We start from the raw sequence: 24,954 nt of genomic DNA, 5'->3' as shown, positions 1-24,954 counted from the left end.
ATTGATATATTTTAGTATTAAAAATAGTAGATGTCTACACACACAATATCTTGCTCTGTATTTACTGTTAGCATCCTCATCTTGAATTTAGTAAGGCTGATCAACTGCTGATACATAAGCATGGTGAAGAGAATCATACTACCTCCAAGTCAAGAGGAGCCACATCAGCTCCTACATGGAAAGCCAGTGGAGGAAAAGACTGAAGTAGTTAATCTTGCATTGAAAAAACAAAGACGATAGATCACATGTTCCCAAATTCTGTTAGTTAAAATTTACTAGCAAGACAGAAAGAATTTAAAGAATATTTTCCTATAAGCCTCAACAAAAATCATCTTGTCTGATTATGCCACATTTTGAGGCAATCTTCAAAGACTGTAGGTCAGACCATCTACATTTAGGTAAGACTGAAGATGCTAAATTTCATTTAGCATTTTTGAAAGAAAACCCAAAGAAATCCAAGAACCTTTATTCCCTTCCTCACCTGTCCAAAAGAGACTTTCTTTACCCACTCAAACACACACTATGCTATTTTTTCTCAGTACCATGGAATATTCCTGTCACTGAAGATCAGAAACACACTTCTGCCCAGCTCTGCAAGCAAAAGCCTTTCCCAGACCTATCTTCATTTTCTTTTAGGAAGAGACTGTCATCACATTCAACTTTAACAACAGGGCTGTCCACCAGGGACTAGGATAAGGTCAAATTCATTTCCAGTTGTCATCAGAACCAGGATATGAATTAAGCCTCCAAAAGCATATTAGTTAAGGAACACACACTGCCCTCTTAAATGGCTCTTTCCCTCCTGCTCAGCTACAAGCATGGATTAATAAAAAGAGAAACCTCTACAGGCACAACAGGTTGGACATAATAAAGCACTGTTTCTATAGTCCTCTAGGTACCAGCTTGAAAGGATGCTTCACTAGTAGCAATGATTGGAGAACACTTCTCCAGAGACCAAAGAAAAAGTAATTCAATTTCAGTTGGTGAAAACTAGTATCTAGGAATGGCTGTTTTATAGACATTCTTTTTAGCTTCATTGTGCAGAAATGAATCAAGACTATATTAATTCAAGAGAAGTCTTATTACCAAAAACCAAAGAAGTTTGTTGTGTTACTCACAATGAAATCCCCAAGCTTTCTGATTAGCACAAAAAACAAACAGTAAGCTATCTTTAAGCTGCTGGGTTTTTTTCATACTGCTGCATAAACAGTGGAAAAGGGGAAAAATTTGAGGCATCTTATAAAATACAGAGTTCAGGAATACAGATTAAGAAATTCAGATTAAAAAATGATAGCAAGTAATATCCAAGACATGTAAAGTGATGCAGTGTTTCAAGGGCCTGTGGGACCTTACTTCTTTCATATTATTATAATCCACCTTAAAGCAAGGTTGTTTTCCAATACAGGAGAAAGGCAAAGAATTTGAGACTCGTCTGGAAGGTGGAAAAGCAGAAAAAAAATTTACCCAGCCTCATTCCACTGGGGCAAGAGAATGGATGACATTCCAGTGAAAAGTAAAAAGACAAAAAAAGAATCCCATTCCCTCACCTTTCCCTAATCTAAGAGGAAAAAGAATACTGTAGGAGTTGACTAGGAACAATACCACTGAAGTTCTCAGCTGAGAGGGAAAAACAAAAAAAAAAGGAAAAAAAAATTCTGTCTTTGAGGCAGATGAGGTAGTTGAGCATTGCACATCTAATTCATGGTAGGAGTCTACATTTAAACAAGTCAGATTTTAAGCAATACCTAAGCAGTGAGATTACTCCAAATACAGCATGAAGAAACAGCATCATGTATTTACTGTACAGTAAATCAGAGGCCAAGTGTTTGGTCATTACCTCAAATATTTGGCTGGTTGGTTTTTTGTTTGGGTGGGGTTTTTTTACCTACATGAATCCAAATGAAACATATTCCCTATTTTTACACTGTTTTGTACTTACTGCTGGTAGTAGAGACTGCATGTTCTGGTTGGAGTCAGCTATAGTGGCTAGGTAAACCAAGTTTGTATGCAGCATCTGCTGGTATCTATCAAAATAAGCAAAGCAAAACAAACCTTAATTCATAAATACAGTAACATCCGAATTTACTCTAATTCCACAAACATAAAGAAGGCTACTTATGTAAAACAAGACTCAAGAGACTTACAAGAGTACTGTTACTGGGAATCTTAAGCCTTTTCCCTCACACTTACCTATTATCCAATCTTTCCCAATGTCTCCATCATATCTGTGCCTAACTGTACTACTGTCTTGCTATGAAAAAATCTAAAGCTGGGTGACATTGTTCTCACTTATTTCACTTCCTGCCTTAAACTAAATCATCAGAATACATACAAGGAGTGTGTTTATGTCTGGTGTAATTTCGATCACAAACACCAGAGAAAGAGAGCTGTTTATTGTGTCTCCATATTCAAGATATCGTAGATTTATGTGAATTGTGACCACATTTCATCAGGACCCTGAGCTTTGGAAGTTTGCTATGGAATAATTTTTCTGCTAGAAAAGCACAGTCCTGATTCTCAGTATCTAGCCCACAGTCACAATAACAACCTTGAAAGCTGGAGCAGATCACAAGTATGTAACTACAGGCTTGCAAACAAAAGTAGTCCCTTAAACCAAAAGCACCTATTATTTATGATCCCACCCCTATTCCCAGATTACCAGTTCTCTTGGCAAGGGAGTAAGATGTCCTACCTCTCCAGATTTGTCTGATTACATAGGTGCCATCATCACCTCAAGCCAGAAAAGTACAATGGGAAAATAACACTCCTTAACAATTCACTCCTTCTATAGTTCTCTCAGATCACTCACACTAGATGGTAAGTCTGTGATGGATATTGTGGCAAACCAAACTTCTACGAAAAGCCTGTTTGTTCTCGGTCAAGTGAAAAGCAGGTAGTTTTCAAACATGCCATTAGGAAGCAGAACGGTCCAATTTCCTACATGACTTTGAGAATTTTTCAAACAAAACTACCTCTTTCCAACAATGTAATTACAATACAGAGGAAAAATATTTTTGTTAGACAGTCCTTATTTTTATGAGCAGCATCATCATGACATCAACTTACAGTAGGGAAGTTGCAGCACTTCAGTGACAGAAGCGATAATCATAAAGCAAATAAAACCCACCCACCCCACACAGGAATTTCAAGTGTACTATCTGTAGCAATGCTTTTCTTCACAGCACAGCTGTCCTGTAAGGTAAGCTGAACAAATTAAGAATGATGATTTAGATGGAAATTCACCCAGTCCGCAGTAGGTATGGATTAAGGTCTTACTGGGAGCATTCAGAAGTCTTTCCCTTGTTCTGATAGTCCATTATACACTGGATAAGATGATTGTTTTCATCCAACATCTGAAACAATAAAGAAAAAGTTTGGAGTAAATTCCATGTTCTTTGTGGAAAGAAACTGAAGATAAGTCTGAGTCTTGAGTAATGCTCCTCTTCTTACTTTTAAAAAACAACTAAAAAAGTTGTTAGGCAGAAAGCTCTACTTCATCAATTATTTGCAGAACACTGTTTTGCTCCCATTTCCCCCTTCTGATTAGTTTTACAGGTTTTGGCTTAAGGGTTTCATAATGCTACCATCAGCAGCTACATTTGTGAAGTGTCCTGTTCAAATACCTATGCTTAGAAAGTTTTAAATTTTTTCTGCATTCCTTTGATTGCTAACAAGAAATTCACTTAAAAGTTTATGCCCCAAGCTTCCCTTCTAGTTCTAAAGCCTGCAACTACATATAAATTTAATTTTAAAAGGCACTGAAATTGCTAATGGTGAAAACTGAGCTGACCATATTTGTTCAGCAAATGCACTGGAAAGCCAGGCAATATTTACATGAAGATTCTCTAACTAAGCTGCATTTTATAAATATTTGGTATAATGGCACATTATGGTCTAGGAATGGTATTGCCCAATTTAGTGTTCGAAATGAAACACTCCAAACCATGCATCCCTCTACCCTCTGGTAGGGCAGAGGGGAGAACTGGAGGTACAAAAGGTTAAGATCACCAGTTGAGATAGCAAAAATTTACTGGAAATACCACTGAAATAAGAAGCAAACAATAACAATAGCAAAAATACTACTAATGGAGAGTACAAGAGGGCAAATTATTCACATTCAAGTGCTCATCACATACAGCCCCCAACAATACCTGATGACACCACAACACATGACCCCTTCCCCCATCCCCAGAAAATTAAGTGAGGTGCTACAGAATAACCTCCAGATCCACGCCATGAGACCCTCCCTGGCTATTGCAAGAATTAATCCTGCGGTGGCCAGAACCAGGACAATGGACACAATAAATCTAACATACTTCAGCAGTGTCCATGAAAATGAATACTTACTAATTAATTTTCTTACCAAAAATGAGTAGTTCTAAAAAAATCATGGAAAATGGCCAATTTCACAACTTTCTACAAAAAGTTCACAAAGTGTTCCAAGCTCTCTAAACAGGGAAAAAAACGACCCAGTCTCCTAGAGTGAATGTAACCCACACTCATCTTTCCAGCTCATGCTCTGCACTCTGATCAGGCAAGATTCAACAGAACCATGGCTAATCTGAGCCATCAGCCAAGTTATCCAAGTCAGCTTATAGAAATGGAAAATTTAATGCCAAATGTAAATTTTTGCATCAATTTACTCCTTTGCTTTCTCTGACTGGAAAGCTAGTTTAGATCCCTTTACCCAGCTTCTGAATATCACAAAACAAGCAGAACCTTAAAACATCCTACACATTCTCTCCTTCTTCCAAACATGGTTGAAAACAGCCATGAGTAGACTCATCCTTCCACAAGGAAAGCACAACATCATACCACAACCTTTATTCCCCTAACAAATTCTACAGAGAGGGAAAAAACAACAAAAAAAGTAGTGTCAGTTTTTTCCCCACTTAATCCATGTCTACTATGAAAAGAGTATGGAGTCAAACACCTTATGCAGTTCACTCAGGACTTCTATCCACATAAGAACCAGCCAAGTTTTCTTGAACTTTAAACCGTAATTCACCAGAATGGACTAGAATGATCCCAGTACAAGTATTTTGCCTGAAACTGTTGGATCTGGAAACATATTCATTAAGCCCTAAACACAGACATAACTGCAGTATTTTCAGCTACTTTGTGAGCCTCAGAAACCAGGCAAAGCTACAACTGCACTCTCTGAAGAGGATCACACACTGCAACATTGGCACACAGCACGTGTACTAACTTCAAGCTTTGTAAGAAACACAGTGGCCATTTTCATCATTTCAGGAAAAAAAGGAAAAAATTAGATAATACGATTGATACCAAAGTCTAATAGAGGACTTGCAAAGGAAGCTGTGAATCAAGGTCCTCCTCAAAATATCTCCCACAGTTCTGAGGGAAACAGCAGATTCTTAAGGCTTAGCAGACAAGTAGACCTTGAAACTGCCCATTAGATGGTTGCATTCTTCATTACAGCCATGTAAGACACACCTCTTGAGAAGCAAAGGACTGGAGGGGGGCAGGAATGCTAGGGGCTAAAAGGAAAGGGAACAAAAAGGATTATAACTGTATCCTAGGTAGGGCTACAGTCAACTGCTTTTTAGAAGTTTAAATTAGTGTTTGCTGACAGAAAATTGTAATAATTATAAACATCTACCATCAAAAGAGAATTTAGTTTCCAGCTGGATGAAGATACCTTCAGGGCTTCTGACAACTTAGGTACTACAAAAATTCTTCAACTTTAACACTGGGGTTTTGCCAGCACACCACCACTGAACTAATGGTTTGACTACAGACCCAGGAAAACTTTATCATCTGTATTCTCCATGGCACCTCAGCATCCTGAAGTCTCTACTGACTACCTCTGTGCAGCTTTCCACCCAGTGGATATGTATTTTTTATCTACAATTCCCAAGCACTGACTTCCCCCTCAGTACCCTGGATGTTTCCCTTACAGCTCCAAGGTCTTCTCTGAGGTCCATATCGCTGCAGCACCTGCTTTGTAGAGATTCTAATTCTTTACTAAATCGGATGTTAGATCTATCTACTTAAAGGACTCCTCTACATAAGGGGATGGTACCAATCTGAAATCTGTTTGATCCACGGCCACCCACACCAATGACGGTACAAGTCTTGAGTTAAGTTTCTAAATACCACACAGTTACCAGTGAACTTGAACACGCTCCTTTGCTGCTGCTGTGGATTATTATTAATCCTGTATGCGCGTTTCTTTGATGGCTTTAGAGTTAACTTGCTCCCTCCCACACAAGCTTAGGTGGAGTCGTCCGGAGCGGCTGTCACTGGCTCCGAACGCGATATTCTTCTTCAATCACACCTAAGGCTTACTGGGAGGCAGCCTTAACTACCAGGTCGACCAAGTTTGGGAACTGAAGCCGCCTCCTACTCCGCAGCGCCCAGTCGGGCAGAGGGTCTGGAACAAACCGGCCGCGGTCCCACTGTCAGAGCCCTCCCGCAGGAAGGATTTACTCGACTCTCCGCTTCCAGGCCGAGTCCTCTCGGGTAAATTCAGTCCAGCGGGGCGATCGGGGCAGCCCAAGCGAAGGAAGAAAAACGAGGGCTGCAAACACCCAGGACACCGCCCGCCTCCTCTCGCCGGCCCCGGGACCCTCCAACAAGTGTCCAAGTGCAGAGACAGGGGCCGAGCCCCGGGCACAGGGAGTGCGGCCCGGCCGCCTCCCTTCCCCGCCGGGGCCTCGGCGCTGCGGGCCTGAGCCGCCGCCGCCCCCGTTCCCCGCGCGGCAGGAAGCGGCAGCTGCAGCCCCCGGGGCCGCCCGGGCCGGGCCGGGCCCTGCTCTTCGCGCCGTCCTCACCTTCTGGATGGCGGCCGGCGTGATCTCGCCCTTGCCCCGCTGCCTCGGGGCCGCGAACGCCACCGACATGTCTGGTGGGCGCCGGAGCCTCCGCGGCCGCTCCCGCCCGTTCGCGCGCGCGCCCCGCGGACCCAGCAGCGGCGGCGATCCGGGAAGAACGCGGCGCGCGGTGGGGCGGGGGCGCGCGCCCGGTGGGACGGCCCATCCCCATCCCGCCGGGGGAAGGGGTTAAGGAAGACCGGCGGCTCCTCCCTGCTTTTCTCCTTGGCGAGGGGGCACCTCAATGACACCGTGGCTGCCCCGCACGGCCCGGCCAGAACAACTGGACCGAGAGCCGATCCTGAGCCGCTTCGAAAGTGATCTCCACGCACAGCCTTGTCACGCGCCTTTCTTAGCTTCCCCTTTCCCTCTGCCGCATTGGTACGTTCCTGCCCGAAGAGCCTCATAGCAGGGAAGTGGTACGGTCGGCTGGGGGGAGTGGCGATGTTGTGGCGCGCACGTTGCAGGGGACACGCTAGGGCTGTGCCGGGAGGCAGTCTCTACTCCCCCCTCTGCCCAGCGCCGCATTGGTTGCACCCGGGCAGCCCCCTCTGGCGCAGCGCGGGGTGGAGCGGGACGGGACGGGACGGGAGATGCGGGAGGTGGGCGCTGGGAGTGCGGGGGCACCTGTTGTGGGGTCTGGAGCATCTCATGAGGAGAGACTGCGGGAGCTGACCCGGTTAGTCTAGAGAAGAGACGATTCATTAATCCATGTACACGTCTCAAAGGAGGGTGTCAAGAGAGTGGTGCCCAGCGACAGGACATGGAGCGATGGCCATAAACTAGAACACAAGAAATTTCCACTTCGACATGAGGAAGGGCTTTTTTACGTGGACGGTAGCAGAGCACTGGAACAAGCCGCCCAGGGGCTTGGGACGGCTTTCCTCGATGAGTTGGGCGGCTGCAGGTTTCCTGCCCTAAAAGTGAAACAGAGCAAGAAGAAGCAGCATTAAACATAAAATTACAAACGCTGGAAGCCCTGAAACCAGCCTTGATTTGTTTCAGTGCAGCCACTGGAGGGAATCTTAGTGTTGCCAGAGAGCCTTGTGGACAAGTCTGCAAAGTCTAAGACAGATTTTGGAAGAATGAAGAGTTGCAACCAGCAGTTGGTACAGGGACATGAAGGTCCCCAACCAAAGTATTTTAAACCTTCTTGTTCCTGGGCACATCCTTTGCCCAGCCTGTGTGTATTCCAGTGCCACACTACAGGCTAGGATACAGAGTTGGCCTTTGGCCAAGTGGTGGCTGCTCTTGCAGCTGGCCGAGGTGTGTGTGCTTCTGTGGCTGGCAGGACACTGCCTGCCCGGTGACAGGATACCACAGCCCACGCCACAAGACGTGAATCTTGAGCCTTGCTTGCTTGCTCTGGTTCTCAGCAGTTGCTGGCGGAAGGCCCTGGCTAAAAAAGCCAGGCCTTTTGGTCACAGCACACGTTTGTCAGTGGCATCCATGGCTGTGCAGCTGCTTCCCAACTGGCATGCTCTCTCCTCACACTGGATTTATGCTGGCTCCTGTCCCCAGCCCCATGACGATTACTCATGCTGGCTCTGCTGTCTCAGGATATGCTGCGACTGCCCATCACCCCCTGCTTTCTCCCCCAGGCTTGCTGGCTCCAAACTATTGCATTCCTACAGTATCCCACTCCCCAAGGGCTTGCCCCCTGGACCTGATGCTCTGTGTTACCAGAATGACGCTACTGCCCCGCCTCTTCAGATTATACAGGACCCAGAGTTGATGGGATGCTAATCTGGTTTGCTTTTCTCTAGGAAATATCTGTGGCTCAGTGCTTGCTCTGTAGGTTATGCTAAGATGGATCAATGCCAGCATGTCCTTTACTTTGTGTTTGTAACCATTTCACTCACCACTGTGGTCCATTTTCTGGACTATTTTAGTCCATTTTTTCTGTCTGTTACACACTTTATCATCACCGCCATCATCATCATCACTACTACAATACTTGCAGGAAACCAAAAATAAAAGAGGAAGATTTGAAGAAACCATATTTTTCTAAAGTTGATACGCTTCATGGTGATCTATGGTTATTATTACATGGTCTTGGAGTGAACTCAGAGAGTAACTGTTGTAGTACCTGTGTTCAAATTGGTACTTTTTTAGTTACTACAAACAGCAGCAAAGAACTCTACAAATGAAGAATTCTTCATTCTTCATTTGTAGGGTTTTCTGATTTGGCCATGGCCAAATCAGAACCAACCATCTCCTACCCAGTTAGTAATAGAATTATGAGGATTGGTTTTTTTTAACATATACTTGTCCCTGAAGAACTGGTGAGGTGTCAGAAAGTGTCCCAAGGCTGCAGGCATAGGAAACACATTCCTATGAAATATACTGAACACTGGTATTGCCACAAAATGTTTTCCCTTTTTCACAGGTGTGACATCTGGATGTCCTACTCTGGTTACCCGACCCCTGTGTATAAAGTATTTTGCACTGTGATGCCTTGATGATCACAATGTTTGAGATGATGGGTTAGATGCCAGCCACATAAACACTGCTTCTAGGATCTAAATGTTACATTTTATTCTTCCACATTTTCAGGTTGGCTCTGAGTTGAGGGAAAAAAAAAATAATCTTGTGGGAGGCCACAGGTGAGGAACCTTAAAACTAAAGCAGTAATTTCTCATTTTATTTCCCCAGATAGTCCAAACTAACTATGTGATTTTTTTTTTTTAGTATATTCCTTGTTCCATGCAAAATACAGGAGAGCAGTGTTTGAAATACAACTTTGTCAGTTTCTAGAGGAAAGATATAAGATTATTAATTCATTGTTGTTAAAACTATCTCCTTTAACTCATTTTGTCTGAGGATTAAATTAAATTCTTTTTTTTTTTTTTTTTGCCAGTTGTGATATTTTTTCATTCATGTGTTTAACATTTTGGACTTCCACATTCATAAATAGCAGCAAATCTAAACAAACATTGAAAAAAGCAAGTCTGAAGCTCTGGGTTTTATTACCATGCAAAGAGAAATTCACATTCAAAATCAACATTTAAATAATGGCACAGATGCATACAAGCAGGGAAATAGATAGCTACAATGGAAATGTGCCACATGTCTCAGAACACATAACCACAACAGGGTGTCTCTTTTATGACTTCCTTAATGCACTGCAATATGTCTAGATATCAAAGGACATATGGTATATTTTCCCTTTAATTGCACATTTCTTTGCTCTTGTGAGTTACTCACAACCTTAACATTATTTAATTGTAATTTAGATGAATAAATCTCAGTCATCATCAAGAGTTTCAAATGCAAACATGTTTCAATGAGATCTTATTTCCACCTCTATTCCGACTTTTATCAGTGTAGTCTTTCTTTTTTGTTGGTGTGCATTTGAGTAAGTCATATTTTTTGGAGAGAGAAAAATTCAGACAGAGGAGGATCAGTCCTTTTCCGGAAGACTTTTTTCCTATGTTTCCAACTCATATTTCTTAGTAACAACTTGTTGTCTGCCACTTGTGTTATCTGAATTTCCTCAGAGTCATGGACATTTCCATCCACAAGAAGGAAAATAGAGAATGCTGATTCATTAACATTCTCAAATGTACATTTTAAATTTAAAAAATTTAAATGTAGTATTTATGAAGCTATATATGTAAGAAAGGGACAGCAAAGAATTTTATGGTAGCACCACTTGCTTAAAGACTTTAATGACTGCAGGTCTTGATATGAAAGTTAAGAATTCTTCCTATGAGCCAGGTGTTTCTTAGACAAATCTTTTTTGGTGAGAGCACCTAATTTTCTGTACTCACTCCAACTGACAGCAACACACTCATTTTCTTTGCTATAGTAAGGATGGATGATCGCTCAGGATCTACTGCTAACAGATAGGATAGCGGTGAATTTAAGCCTCTTTTTCAGAGTAGACTACTTTTTCATCTTGAAATTTAAAAAATAAAGGAGGTGTTTATCTAGGTTTTTTGTAACATCAACAATACCATCAGGTAACAGAGCAGATCCTAAAGTAGAAGGGTCTTTCAGTAGATGAAAAAGGAAGATGGCAAAAGGGAAAAAATGCAATTTTTGGTTTAGCATTTCTTTAACAACTGAACTTGGTGATCTCATAATTTTTTGGGATTTTCTACATGCCCAGTCTCTGTGTTAATTCATCTTGTGGCAACATGAAGCTTGCACTTTAAGGTCTGCCTGTGTAAATGGTTGATGCTCAAGTTCTGTTTATTTAAAACCCAGCAACTTGTTATCAAAATACACAACAATATCAGAGTGGGTTTTAGAGTAAATGGTGCTTTTTGCTTCCTAAAAGGGATGATGCTAACAGAATAAATTTGTCTTGAATTTATTCTGACAGCTTCTTACCTGATTCCCCCCCCCCCCCCCCCCCCCCCCCCCCCACACACACACACACAGAATTTGGTAATTTCTATTCTGTATTGGCTATTGCATGGAATAGTAATAAAAAGTAGCACCTGAAATGCAAGCCTGTATGTTCCAGTATAAAATGAAGTTCTCAAACAGCACTGCACACTACAAGGATATTGGTGGCTCTGCCATATTCCAGAGGGGCAATAACAAACCCAAAAAAAATCATTGGGATGCTTAACTTTTATTCTACTACTTGTCATTTTAGTCTGCAAATATAAATATTTAGAATAAAGAAGCTCACAGCAGGTTCAGCGGTTTGCATTAATAGGAGTAATTGCAATATCTGCAGTGAGAAAATCTTTCCATGTCCTGATTTTATTCTTCAAAAGGGAATCTCCAGCTACTAGGAACATATGCTATAAATAAAAAAATAGCATAACATCTAATCTAAGCCTCCTTAGAGCTGCAAGTTCCTTAAGTATTCTTAGAGGTTAATATTTTATTCTATGGCATAGAAGCAAAGTGCTACAGTTCACTAACTTCTTCAGTTCTTGAAAGCTGAAAGCAACGTTCAAAAAACAAACATGAGAGGGCACTGCCAAGACATACTGAAGAAAAGGCAGCAATGATCTTGAAGATCGCTGAACCTTCATATCTGGTAAAAGGCAACACATTTGCAGTGGAGAGTCATACTGTTCTTCTGGGGACTCTTACTTCTGCATCATCTGCATCATCTCCAGCATCTGCCTTCTGAAGGACAGAGGAGATGGCTGAACAATTAGAGGGCAGGACTTCCGCCTTATCACAATTCCAATCAACTCCTGAGGGGAAATAGAAAGTGCAGATTATGTCAAGTGTGATTTGCTTTCAGAGACTCTGTTCCCATGAGGTAAAGAAGACTCCCCTAATTCTGCTGGCAATGCTCTTTCCAGTGCTGTCCAAGATGCTCTTGCCCTTTGTGGCAAGGGCACGTTGCTGGCTTACAACCACCTTGTCCACCAAGACTCCCAGGTACTTCCTGCAGTTATCTCTCAGCATGAGCTGGTTCATGAGGTTGGTTCTCCCCAGGTGCAGGACTTTGCTCTACCCTTTGTTGAACTTCATACGGTTCATGTCTGACTATTTCTTCAATCCACTGAGGTTATCCAAATCAACTCTCACTCTTGGAATATCTGTGAACTTGTTGAGGGTCCAATTCCTTGCTGTCATTCAGGTCAGTAGTGAAGAAGTTGAGCAGCATTGGCCCCAGCAGTGGCTCCTGAGATACATCACTGTTGACTGGCCCCAGTTGGACTCCGTGCTGCTGATCCCAACTCCGTGAGACTAACGGTTCAGCAAATGTTCAGTACTCCTCACTGTACATTTCTTTAGTCTGTGCTCCATCGGCTTGCCTATGAGACTGTTGTGGGAGGTAATGTCTAAAGACTTACCTAAAGCTGACACTATTAAAATACCCCTCTCTGCTCAGACAGTATTTCTGTATTATTCCTCTAGATCGCCTGTCCTTGCTTCCACCTCTGGTATGCTGCATTTTATGTTTGAGTTTTGTCAGGAGCTCCTTCCTCATGTTCATCCACGCAGACCCCTTGCATCTATGCATGTGTGTTTCTTTTCAAGAAGGAGCAAAAAGGAGGAGAGGGAAGATGCTTTGTGTAAGTACAGTCTGTAAGAAGATGGTCCCAAGGCAGAGAAAAACAGGAAAAACAAGAGAAAACATAGAAAAAAATAGTAACTATGTAGATTTCTATTATGAATGTAACAATGCTTCTTACCACTCTCTTTTCCTTATATTCAGCATGAAATTTTAAACCATGCCTCTCATGCAAAAAGATACTTTAAAAAAGTGTTATCCCATAATTGCAATATATTCTTTTCCAATTAAAATAGCAATATATCTTACTATTAAGTCAGTCTGGAAATCAAGTTGAGTTTGCTCTTGGTATCAGTAAGAAAATTTGTAAGTTAAAAGACTAATTAGAAGCCTTGCTGATGGGAATGTGGGCCATAATAATAACTTAGGCCTCTTTTATGTTGATTCTATAGGAATAAGAAAGTTTTTTCCCTAGACTATAACCTTCATTATTAAATACTACTAGTCTTAGAGTAATAACAAAATGTGGTTTTGTGCAATTTTCTATATACATCACAGTCTAGCTATTAGTGTGTATAAATTTATGAAGGAATAAGTACTATTGCTCAAATAAATTCATTACCCCATTTTGCTCTTTGCTACTCATAAGTGCTCTATTCTTCCTTAGTCATTCCAAGTGAGCCTTTGATTCTGCCATACATGATGAATCATTTTACCATGTTGATTTAGCTAGTGAGAATAATTCAGTTTGGGATAATTATCTTTTGTAGGACTCAATATTTATGTATCTATTGAAAATACTATGCATGGATTTTATTTTTCTTTGTCCTTCTCAGAATTCCTCATAGTACTTGGTCAGCATCAACTTGGAAGGCTCATTAGAGATGGTAAATTTTAACCCATGAATGAAGAATGGAAGTAACTTTGCCCTCTGGCGAAAGGAAACAAAAAAAAATTGAATTCATCAGAAATTATGACAAAGAGAGCCAAGTGGAAGAGAGAGTGATCAAATCTGGTGAGGAGAAGTAGATTAAACCTTCTATGTTTATGGATATTTATTGGTTTGGACCTAATTTTTCTAAGCAATGTGCAGAATTTTAAGGATAGAACAAAGGACAAAATTTTAGTGGACTGACATGTAGCATGAAACTGTTTATAAAAACTCTTTGCTGGCATATTTTAAGATAGAAGTTTTATGAGCTGTAAACCAACATTGATGGCTAGATTGTATGTAGCTATTGGTTTGGACTTTTGAAAAGAGCAAATATTTTATATTAGAAGTATGAAATCATAGCCTGTTATTCTTTAATGACCAAAATATCAGCTTATGTCTTTTAAAATAATACATCATTTTCTACACTTTTGCAGGTAATATTTTACCCTGTGTGTACTTTATATAAAATACTCACAAAAATTGTAAAGTTTTATGCTGGTTGTGATATACCAAAGCTCTGGTCTTAGGTAAATGATAAGGAGAATATTTATCATAAGAAAGTTGGGTAAAAAAGGGATGAGTTTTGTATGTAGTGTACTAAAAGAGCTTATTTTTCTTGAGTGCTGGATAAGAAGATACATTTCTGCAAGGAAAGGACTAAGTGTGTTCCTGTAAGCCCTCTTTTACATCAATTCATTAGTGTTAGTAGGAGAGCATCTTTGAAGACTGACTAGGCAAGGGAGGGGTTGCTTATGTTGTATTTCAATCATGCTTGAGATGTTCAGCTCAAAATCCTTTAGGATCAATTTATCACTGATACTATCATTCATTTAATTTCTTCAGTCCATTGTCAGATCTGACACGGTGCTGGTCAGTTTTCCTTTTTATTTATTTGCATCTTCTAAGAAAAAGGATTTGTGAGGGGAAATGCTGAGCCTCAAATAACTGAGAAAGCAACAGAGTTCTTATCTGCTCTTGAGATGTTGACTAACTTTCATTTCATTAGTCTCTCTCAGAAATTTTCAAACCAGTAGCTGTCCCTTTCCCTTTCCCTTTCCCTTTCCCTTTCCCTTTCCCTTTCCCTTTCCCTTTCCCTTTCCCTTTCCTTTTCCCTTTCCCTTCCTTCCATTTCTCATAAATCTCTGTAGTGCATCTGCCTTCAAAACTCATCCCCACCAAAATATTTATGACACCAGTCACAGTGTTTAAGTTGCAGTCTGGTATTACCCTACAGCTAAGTAAACCTCACAGCAAGCTTTTACCAAAATTCTTGTTTTTCCTTCAGTCCCCTCTACACTCACTTGTGCTCCCCCTCTGTCTCCTGTGCCATCACTTTTACTTGTCTGATCATGTAGCGAGATGTTTAAGGAGGTTAAATTGGCAGAAAACCAATTGTCTTTCTTTAAAAGTGCTTTTCTGACTGATCAGTTTCACAGATTGGGAGCAGATGAGTTTCAATATCAAAGCAAGGGAAAATTATTCCAGGGCAGAAGAGTGGAGCAGCTTTACCCTTCTTTGTCAGCAGTTAACTTTTAGAAGATTGTAGCCATGACTACACCTATAAACAGTGAATATAATTTGAGTGCTACTCACCACATTGATCTGTGGTGACTAGTTATCTGCCTGGGCTCTCATGTCTGTAACCACCTTATTTCCTTTCTTTTCTACTTGGTTATAAGCCTTTTGTCCAGGAGCTGCCTATCTGTACTGTTTTTGTAAACCACAACTTTTGCAACTTCAAAACTTTTCAGAATTTTTCCTTTTTAACAGGTGTCAGACATTATTATTATTTCTAATTTGGGGAGGATGACACAGCCTCCAGATAACTGTTTGCCAATGTCCTTGTGAAAAGGCTTATTATTACAACATCTCCTCTGCATAATATAAATAAATATTTGGATAAGAAAAATTTATCCTTACTTAAGAGGATGGAATTTGAGGGCTGAATACAGCTGTGTTTGGTATATGAAAACAAAAATGTTACCAAGCTTCAAGAGGAAAGAAGTGTGAGGAGAATGTGTGCACTGGTTGATCACATTTGTTTGGCTTTTGCAGGTATTGTTACCAGTTACTGCACCACAGTATGTTGCCTTGCAGATATATGGTACGTAGGAGACCTTTAAAATTAAATTTATGAATATTGAATATATCAAGATAATTGAATAACTTGAATAAGATTGAATTATGAAGATAATTGAATAACTATGAATTTATGAACAATATTGTGAAGATGGACACTATGGTTTGGGACGTTAGAACTAGGACATGAAGGCTTCTACACAACTGTTTTGAATATGACCAAGGGATTCGTATGGGGCCAGTGGGAATCATTTTGATTTTGCAAAATTAGAAAATTAGTGGTACTTTTTTTTTTTTTTATCATCTTTTAGGTGTCTGTTTGCATTTCATTATTAGGAGCAAGCCACTTGGATAGCAGAAGTTGCTCTTTACTAATTCCAATGGCAATAGACAGACTGAAAGGGACAGGAAATGCTAACCTACAGATAAAATTAATCAAAACAAATGAGGAAGATATTGGAAATATTTCTGGAGACTTGGAACTCAACTTTGGGCTTAAATCTCTGCTGCTGTCCTTCTCCCCTGCCCAAGCTGCTGCCTCTTGACAAGTCCATCTCTTAAAAGAGACCCCTCTTCCAAACATATATAAGCCAGCGCTTTAAAACATTTGCCACCACAAGGAATATTTTTCTTCAGATGAGAACTGAATGAAGGCAAAACTGCCTTCAGTGGAAGCTCAGCAGACAGTTAGCAGAACTACCTAGAGCATGCATATCATCCCTCTGTACAGTTCCATGGCACCCCTAAAACAACTGGTCATTGCTACCTGGCACCTCAAGGCAAAGGTCTTACCCCAGGCTGTGCTCTGCCACTGTCACTTCTGTAGTGGCCTTGCTGCCTGGCTGGGGTGTGGTAAACCAGGCTGCAAGCCCTGCAGGGCAGAGAGATAAGCCAGTAAAACCAGAGAAGGCTTCTTGCAGTGTCTCACCCAGGCCAGGTGAGAGACACAGACTTGGAAGAAGAGGCAATTCAAAGAGCAAAGCCACAGCACTGACTTAGATAAGTCTAAATATTTGTGTGTGCTACTGGGTGGTGGCACTTCTTCCTCCTGCCTCTGTTGTGTCCTACTCTGTCCTAAGCATTGTCATCTTCTCCCTGGTACCCTTTCCGATGGTGCTTTGGAGCCCTTGTCAGTTGACTCAGCTCACCAACCTCCCAGAAAAAACAAAAAAACCCAAAAAAACCCTTCACTTTCTTGTTGCATTGTTTCAGTGGGCAGCCATATGTATCCCATACCTGTGAGAGAAAGGAAGTGTGAAGGAAGTAGTTGGGTGAGGAGATGTAACAGTCCTTTTTTGGGGGTCAGACCATTGTGATTATGCAGACCCGACTGCTGGTGCCACAATAGTGATTGAAAGCACCAGTCTGACTCTTGAGGGTCCAGCCACAGCAGAATACATCACACACTGTGTTGCAACTTTAGTAGATATGGTTTGACACTTTTGGGTTTCTGCTTAAAAGTGTCAGATAATGGTGAGTATCATGAAGAGGTATGGAAGCTGGCTGAGGAAATCCTCTGGCTAAAGGAATAGTCACACCTGACACCAGCTGGTGTTGTCCATACTTTGTACTCAGTCCAACAAGTATTTACCACTCTAATCCAGTGGAGTAATTTCATTGTTGCATTTGTGCTTAGTAGATTCTGAAAGCTCTTACAGTGCCTGAGCTGATGGGGCGCCTCTTCACTAGTGAGCAAAACTGCTGAAGACCAGGTCTTGTCCTTGAGCCTGTTTTCAAACCAGAATCTCCTTGCTTCCAGAATGGATCAGCTGTGCCTTGGCTGCAGGTTCCCAGTGTGTGCCAGAGACCATTGAAGAAATAGAGATGAGCATGCTCCAGTGCCTGATGACCTTTCTGTTCTGGTATAGGTATAGCTAAGGCAGCTGCAAGTTGCTGCACTGGATTTGTCTCCCCAATGCACAGTGGGTGTCCACCTTCACTGATCAGTTTTAATTAGTTCTCTTTGGTAAGGCTTAGTAGGAGGGAGGAAAATAGTGTATCAGCACATTTTGTAATTGCTTCCATTCTTTGGTTATGAATAAAGTGGAACAATTTTTCTGTCGAATTAAAACTCCCCCAGACCTATAAGAGTATGTGCCTTGGTGAAGGTAAAATCAAGGGCCTTTGGCTTTGAGGCAAAGGACTGAAGGACATAAGTATCCTTAAAAGGCTTACATGAATTTTATATATGTTCTGTGTATTTCATGATTTTCTCTGCTTTTATCCACCAATAAAATAAAAAAAATTAAGGTTGAATTGTGCTAATTACTTCTGTGTTGACCTATCATTATTTCTAAGTGGGTAGTTTTATTACATAAGTACTTCTCATTATTGTGTTGATATGCCAGTTCTATCAATTTATCAATTTTGCCAATTTTCTTTAATCTCTTAATGTTATTGATGCTTTGAAGTAGTTGCTAGAACTGGTAAGTATACACTTTGTGTTGTCTCTACTTAAGAACCTTGGTGTGGAAATTTGCTTTCTGATAATTTGCCAGGTGGTAGCCATTCTTGCTGTTACTATTATCTCCCTCTTGATTCCTTTTTGCTCAGAGATTTGGGCTCTTAACTTGGAGGTTATGGACAAAAGGTAATGACAAATCCTAATTCCTTCTTTTCTCCTTTCTTAAGTACTGCATGTTTGTTTGTGTGGTTTTATTTTTCCCAAGGTAAGCATAGAGTAGCAGAGTTACTTACCAATGCAAGTGGTGATGTTTAACTTTGCAGACTTCTACTGTTCTATACTCTGATGTGCCCATCACACCTTCTTGGCTCCCTGTCCTTCTGGGACCTGCCTGTACTTGCCTCTTATTCCTTAGTTTTTTCCTCAAGAGTGCAGTTAATTGGATTACTGTTCACGTTCTCTGCTTAATTCCCAAAAGAGAGAAAGCAGGGAAGCCCTTGCCCCATCTGCTTTTCCCATCCTCTGAATACACGTTTTTTTCCCCACACTGTAAACAGTGCAGAACACCTTTCTTGCCATTCTGATTTTAGTTTTTAAAAAATGATGATGTATTATGCTTGTCTTCAGGATGGGTGAGCATGTGTTGGCAGTTGGATCACCAGGGATACCATTTATTGAACAATCATGGCACAGGTGAAAATGGTTGTAATCAGTTCTTCAGTAAACCTGGGTGAAGCTTCTGTCCACCTTCTGCCCCTCTTCTAAACGAACAAATGCTACTGGTGTTTTTTAGTGCTATTATATTAGAATATTTTTTTTATTATTAAACTTCAGGGTGGGGAAGATAATAATTGAACCACTACAAATATCTATTCTCTAGATAATGTAAGAAAAGAAAACACAGCACTAGAAGCTAGTCTTGCACATTAGACCATTGAGGACAATCTTCAATTCACTAGGAAGCTGATAGTGATTTAGATGCCAATGCAACTGGAAAAAGTTTGGAATTCCATTTGTGAGAAACCCCATCATGCCTTATTTTCTTATCTAATGTAAAGAAGTACGTACCAAACTTTGCAGTTCTTTCAAATAGAGCTTCTCGTCTGTTTTTGCAAAAAAACCCTGCCTAACTCAGCCACGACATTCCTAAAATGCTGAATATAGATCTACATGGGTTAGTGAAATAGTCTCTATCCCAGCTTACTTGGAATGCTTCTACCCATGGACAGAATTTGAGTTCCTTCAACTGTTGCTCACAGGAGTGTGTTAAAGGATTTAAGTTTTTGTGCTTTCCATAGCTGTTGATCAGAAGAGATTTTGGCAAACAAGTTGCCAGAGAACAAAGAAAAAGACATGTGGCATAAAATAGTTGAGAACTGCTCTCTCATGTAATTATTTCTAGATATCCTAAGATGAAGTACTGGAACGTTATCAGAGTCTAACTACGAGCTGCAAGGGGAAATGGTTGACCTGGCAGACAGAAAAGTTGTGCACTGCATGTTACATAGTGACTGTGAGGGAGTCCCTTTGCAAAATATACGTGAACCTTTATAAGATCAATTTAAGCAGGTAAATTCATGTGTGTTGTGGTGAGATTGGCAACTTCCTTTCTGTCATCTGCAATTGGTGGCAATGCTAAAGCTGGGTAAGAGTTTTTGGAACAGAAATACCCCAAAGTTGCTCCAGGAGCTCAAAAGACACCATCAATAGCTAAGAAGTCATCCAGTACTAAGTGCATGCCAAAAGCTTCAAGAAAAGCCTGGGCCTCTTTCCTTAGTGAAAATGCAAAATACTTGGTAAATGTACTTCTTTTATGATTTCATTGTATGCTACACTGTGAAATCTGATGGAAAAAACATTGAACTTTCTATGATAAGGAGAAACCAGCCATCCCAGGTGTGCATTAATAACTCTATAGGAAACAATTACATAAATGGTATGCAAAATCTTCTCACAAAAATTATTCCAGGTGACACCTGTGCATTCAACTTGATATATGAAATCTCCCCTAACATCTGGTGGTATGATGTTAGGTGACTTTTGTAGTGTCTCTGTAGATTGACAGAGCTGAGAGCTATAATGGTTGCTACTGATTTATAATAGTGTAAGACACTGTTGAGAGCATTTCATGCAGGAAACAGTATAAGAAGGTGTATGGAAAATGCTAGTTGTGGGGGTTGTCTAAGACATTATCATTGTCTTTGAAAATGATGAAAATTGTAGCAGTGTTTTATCCTATAGTGATCCTTACCACAGAGTTTCTGACATGTTGTTGTCCCTTTGTACCTAAATAGCTGCTGTTTCCATCACAGGTGGAAGATACTGGCTATATTGCGTATAAAAAAATTTGCATTAAAATATCATCAGAATGCAGAATTCTCATTTTTCATGATAGTTACTATAATAATACCTCTATAAAGTACTGCCAGCAGGTTAAAGGAAGACAAACACCTGGAGTGGTGTATTCTGGTCTGGGTTCCCCAGTACAGGAGAGACATGGATGTACTGGAAAGAGTCCAGCAAAGGGCCCCAAGGATGATGAAAGGACTGGAGCATCTCATCTGTGAGGAAAGGTTGAGAGTGTTTGGATTGCTTAGCCTGGAGAAGAGCAGGCTCACGGAGATAAATGTCTGTAAGTATCTGATGGGAGGGTACAAAGAGGACAGCACCAGTGTTGTTCAGTGACAAGACTGGAAGTAACAGGCTGAAGCTGAAACACAGGAAGTTATGTTGAACATCAGGATTATTTATTTATTTATTTATTTATTTATTTATTTACAATGAGGATGATGGAGCACCAGAGGGTATTGTCTGTCTCCAGCTATTCATCTTGAATAACAAATTTTAACAAGTGTGTACTTTGAAATTCAGTACGCAATTCCTCTCTCCCAGTATGATATAGTAAGTGACTGTGACTTGGATGTTTCAGAAACAGCACAGAAAAAATAGGGGAGGGAACAGTATGTAAATGCATTTTCCCAAATGTTTAGATAGGGCAAACAATTTGCTTTGCATTAATGCTTTTGAAATTAGACTAATTTTTCAGTTTTAACATTTGTTCAAAGTTTAAAATACCTCTCTTTCCCCCTTCAAATATGAGAACAATGTGAGGGAAGGAAGAGGAAGGGAAAAAAAAATCTCAATCTTTTTATTAATGACCAAAAGGAAAAAAAGATAAATACAGGTATTCTTTGCAGGTACTTTTTGATCAAGTAAACCAGCTTCTTTTAATTATCTATGGAACGAAAACAAGAAAAAAAGATTGCAGTTCCAGGTTCAGAAATCATTAGCTTTCTATGCTTTTATGCTCTTTGTGTATTAAGGGGGAACCAAAATATGAATTCCCAGTGGAAGACCAGCAGTTCATCTAAAAAACATGCACCTGCTTAATCTGAGATGATATGCAAGCATAGGGAAGTGGAAATTTAACACACCTCTCCAGCAATAATCTTCTACAAAGTGATATTTTTGAGGATAAAGGAAAAATAGATTGGAGCATCACAATTGAAAATCCACAGCATTAATAATTTTGTTTTACTCAGATTTTTAATACAAAAGAAACTGAAGTGCAAGTTAAAGAAGCAGAGAAGGGGAAAATATCTAAGTGACAGAACAATTATGACAGCATGTTTTTGAAGCCCTAAGAGGTACTAATTGTCCACAGTGCACAGAATTGCTGAATGAACTTGTTTCTGTCTAAACTGAGTTTTGTGTTTGTCCTGAAACATGATGGAGCTAGGGTTGTGCTACTTCCAATATGCTTGAGCTGTGTAAAAAGAGGCTTTTTTCCCTCGCACATATATTTTTCACAAAAGATTACTGATATGTTTTCCAGAAGCTGAGGATTGGCCTGGGTTAGTGGTGGTACAGGATATGTAAAATCTGTCAGAACATCTTTTTTCCTCCTTTTTTATTTTAATTTTTGCAAATAGGCTAATTACTGCTCAGTGGTACTATGAGTCCAGTAAAGATCTTGTGTTCTGTTTCATTTACTAAATGTTGCAATATTGTACACTATTCATGAGCAATATCAATAAATAAATAAAATAACAATGTCACCTTACATAATGCTGTATTATTATAGGCCACTGCAGCGTTAGTGATAAAACTCTTTTCTTTGAGTGAGTTTTACTGGATAGCAAGTGGTATCCACTATAATTTCATGGTATAATTCTGTAATTCTTACCATATTAAGTCTGAGATCAATTGATTTTATTCTGTGTTCTGTAGTGAATATATTTGTGCTCAATGGCTAAACTTTAATTTGTGGATCTCTTTTGTAGAGGCATTTTTACTGTACCTGTTTCCTGTTACTGTTTATTTTCAGTTCCTCACGGCTATCACTCATGCCCATTCCTCTGTTCTTTCTCCCTTTGTTCACTTTGTTTTCTGATCTATCTTTCTCACTTAGAGCAAAGCTTGTGAGGTGCATGTGCTTTCTAGACCTTCCCACCTCACCAGGTCACTTCCAGCTGAACATGAGCCAGCTGTGCCCAGGTGGCCAAGAACAACACCCTGGCCAGTATCAGGAGTAGTGCGGCCAGCAGGACCAGGGCAGTGATTGTCCCCCTGTACTCAGCACTGGTGAGGCTGCACCTCAAATCCTGTGTTCAGTTCTGGGCCCCTCACAACAAGAAGGACATGGACATGTTGGATCACATCTAGAAAAGAGCAGTGGAGCTGGGGAAGGGCCTGGAGCACAAGTTGTTTGGGAAATGGCTACAGGAGTTGCTGGGAGAAGAGGAGGTTGAGGGATGAGTCTCTTCTCCCAAGTAACAAGTGATGGGACAAGAGGAAATGGCGTCAGATTGTGCCAGGGGAATCTTAGATTGGAGATTAGGAAAAATTCTTTCACTGAAAGGGCTGCCAGGGCTCCTGAGCATTGGAACAGGCTGCCCAGGGAAGTGGTTCAGTCATAATCCCTGGAGGTATTGAAACAATCTGTATGTGTGGTACTGAGGGACAAGGTTTAGTGATGGACTTGGCAGTGCAGGGTAACGGTTGGACTTGATCTTGGTGGTCTTCTCCAACATAAATGTATCTATGACTGTGATGTAGCTTGAGGTTCCTCAAATCAGCTGGCACTGCAGGTGTACAGCCAGACAGGAATTTTTCTGCTGGGACTTCACATGCCTCACTGTTAGCTCTCTTGCTATTAGTAGCTCAATATAGTCAACCAAGCTTTATGTCATATAACAGTATAAAAATATATGCCAAATTTTTTTATTATACCTTCCTATGTTATTTTTAAATGTTTTATAAGGTTTTAAAACTTCAGGGTATTGTACCTCATGTAACAAAGACTGTGATTTATGCAAATCTGTATATACATTGTGACCTGAATATCCAAAAGAGGCACCTCCATGAAAAGATCATCAGTCAAGACAAAAACCAGGGCAGACTGTATCTCTGACTATAAGCAAACAAACAAACAAATCTACTGAAATTGCAACCAAAATGCAGGTGTGTTTACTGCTGACATTAAATAGCTATCTGTGATTTCACTTTGTTTTCATTAGTAAATATATACACGTTTACAACTTTCATTCCCCTTACTTAGTCTTTTTGCTCATGTATTATATTCCCGAATTTCCAACTAAGAGAATATAAAACTTTTGTAAAAAGAATCATGGACAAAAAAAACCCCAAACAAACCTTGAAGCATACAAAATAGATTTTATAGGATTATAGGAAGCTGAAATCATATTGCTGTATGTGAAACTGGCTTAACACCTAAGGACTTAAAAAGGTCCGTCTTTGGAAGAGTTAAGTCTTGGTGTGTGGATAGAAATTTTGGAGGGCAAGTGGCTTTATTGAGGGTGGTTTGTGTTTTAAATATGCTATTTGAAAGCCTCCAGAAAGTTTAGAACAGCACAGACTGATTCAGTGTGCACTGTGAAGGCCTCAGCTGTTGGAAACAGGTTATGCAGAGCAATTACAGGCAGTATCTATCTAACCTAATAGCTCTTGGAAAGGAAATCTGAGCTGCTGTTTGCTGTAATGCTTTCCTGTGCCTGGAAGGTGAAGAAGGGACATCCATATGAATGTCAGATCCACCCATTCATGTGTTATTTGAAGTAGTAAAGCAGGTCAGTTTGCCAAGGCTGGGTGTTCATAGAAGGAACAGTTACATGGTTAGATGCATCTTCAGCTGGCTTTGGAAAGCAATTACCATGTTTAGCAGTATCCCTTAGATAAGGTCTCATGGGAAAAAAGAGCGTAGACAAGAACGATGACTTAATTCAGAGTTTTTCAATGCTTGGTTTTTGGGGTTTTTTGATGGTGATATTTACCCAAGAGAATAGAGATTTTTAAAAACCCCAAATCTCCAGGAAATGACAAAAATAACTTCTTTACATGTGTTGTAACCTCTTAAGTTATGAAAACATCTTTCAAGTTCCAGATCCTTTGTTCATTTTTATTCTGAATGACTTTTTGTATTTCTCTTAACTATGTTAATAAAGAGTGCATACTGGACCTCTAAGAGTGCATACTGACCTCTGTTTATTGATGACACATTTCCAGTGTGGGAAAAGGACTCATTTCCTCTGCAGTTTCATATAATGATGGGTGCCCTCTGCTTTGTTTGGAGAAGATACTTATGGCACTTTAATTTTTTAAAAAGATATTCATATTTCTGTATATTGTAGGTATGTTTTTTTTTCTCTATATTGCAATTGTGGTATGTCTTTTCTTGTAATGCATTCCATATTGCTTCCTTCACTCCTTGATTTGTGTATTTTTTTCTCTCACTATGCTGTATTTT

At 40.3% G+C, this 24,954-nt stretch overlaps 1 protein-coding gene across 2 annotated transcripts in view; it reads right to left on the bottom strand.

The window, feature by feature from the left end:
• SS18 (SS18 subunit of BAF chromatin remodeling complex) overlaps positions 1-6,995 on the bottom strand; it is a 44,270-nt gene extending 37,275 nt beyond the window's left edge. Inside the window, exons 1-3 of one of the 2 annotated variants that reach the window (XM_021551605.3) lie at positions 6,798-6,995; positions 3,277-3,353; positions 1,940-2,024 (exon numbers count right to left, since the gene is read on the bottom strand). In XM_021551605.3, coding sequence (XP_021407280.1) covers positions 1,940-2,024; positions 3,277-3,353; positions 6,798-6,866 — 231 coding nt within the window. In that variant the 5' untranslated portion in view covers positions 6,867-6,995. The remainder of the gene's footprint in view (positions 1-1,939; positions 2,025-3,276; positions 3,354-6,797) is intronic. The other variant, XM_021551604.3, reaches the window with a different exon arrangement.
• Between the last annotated feature and the right edge of the window lie 17,959 nt (positions 6,996-24,954).

The sequence above is a fragment of the Lonchura striata genome, chromosome 1 (assembly GCF_046129695.1).
Source record: "Lonchura striata isolate bLonStr1 chromosome 1, bLonStr1.mat, whole genome shotgun sequence".
Lineage (NCBI taxonomy): Eukaryota > Metazoa > Chordata > Aves > Passeriformes > Estrildidae > Lonchura > Lonchura striata.
Note: the sequence above shows the minus strand (reverse complement) of the source record. Positions and strands in the feature narration are given on the sequence as shown.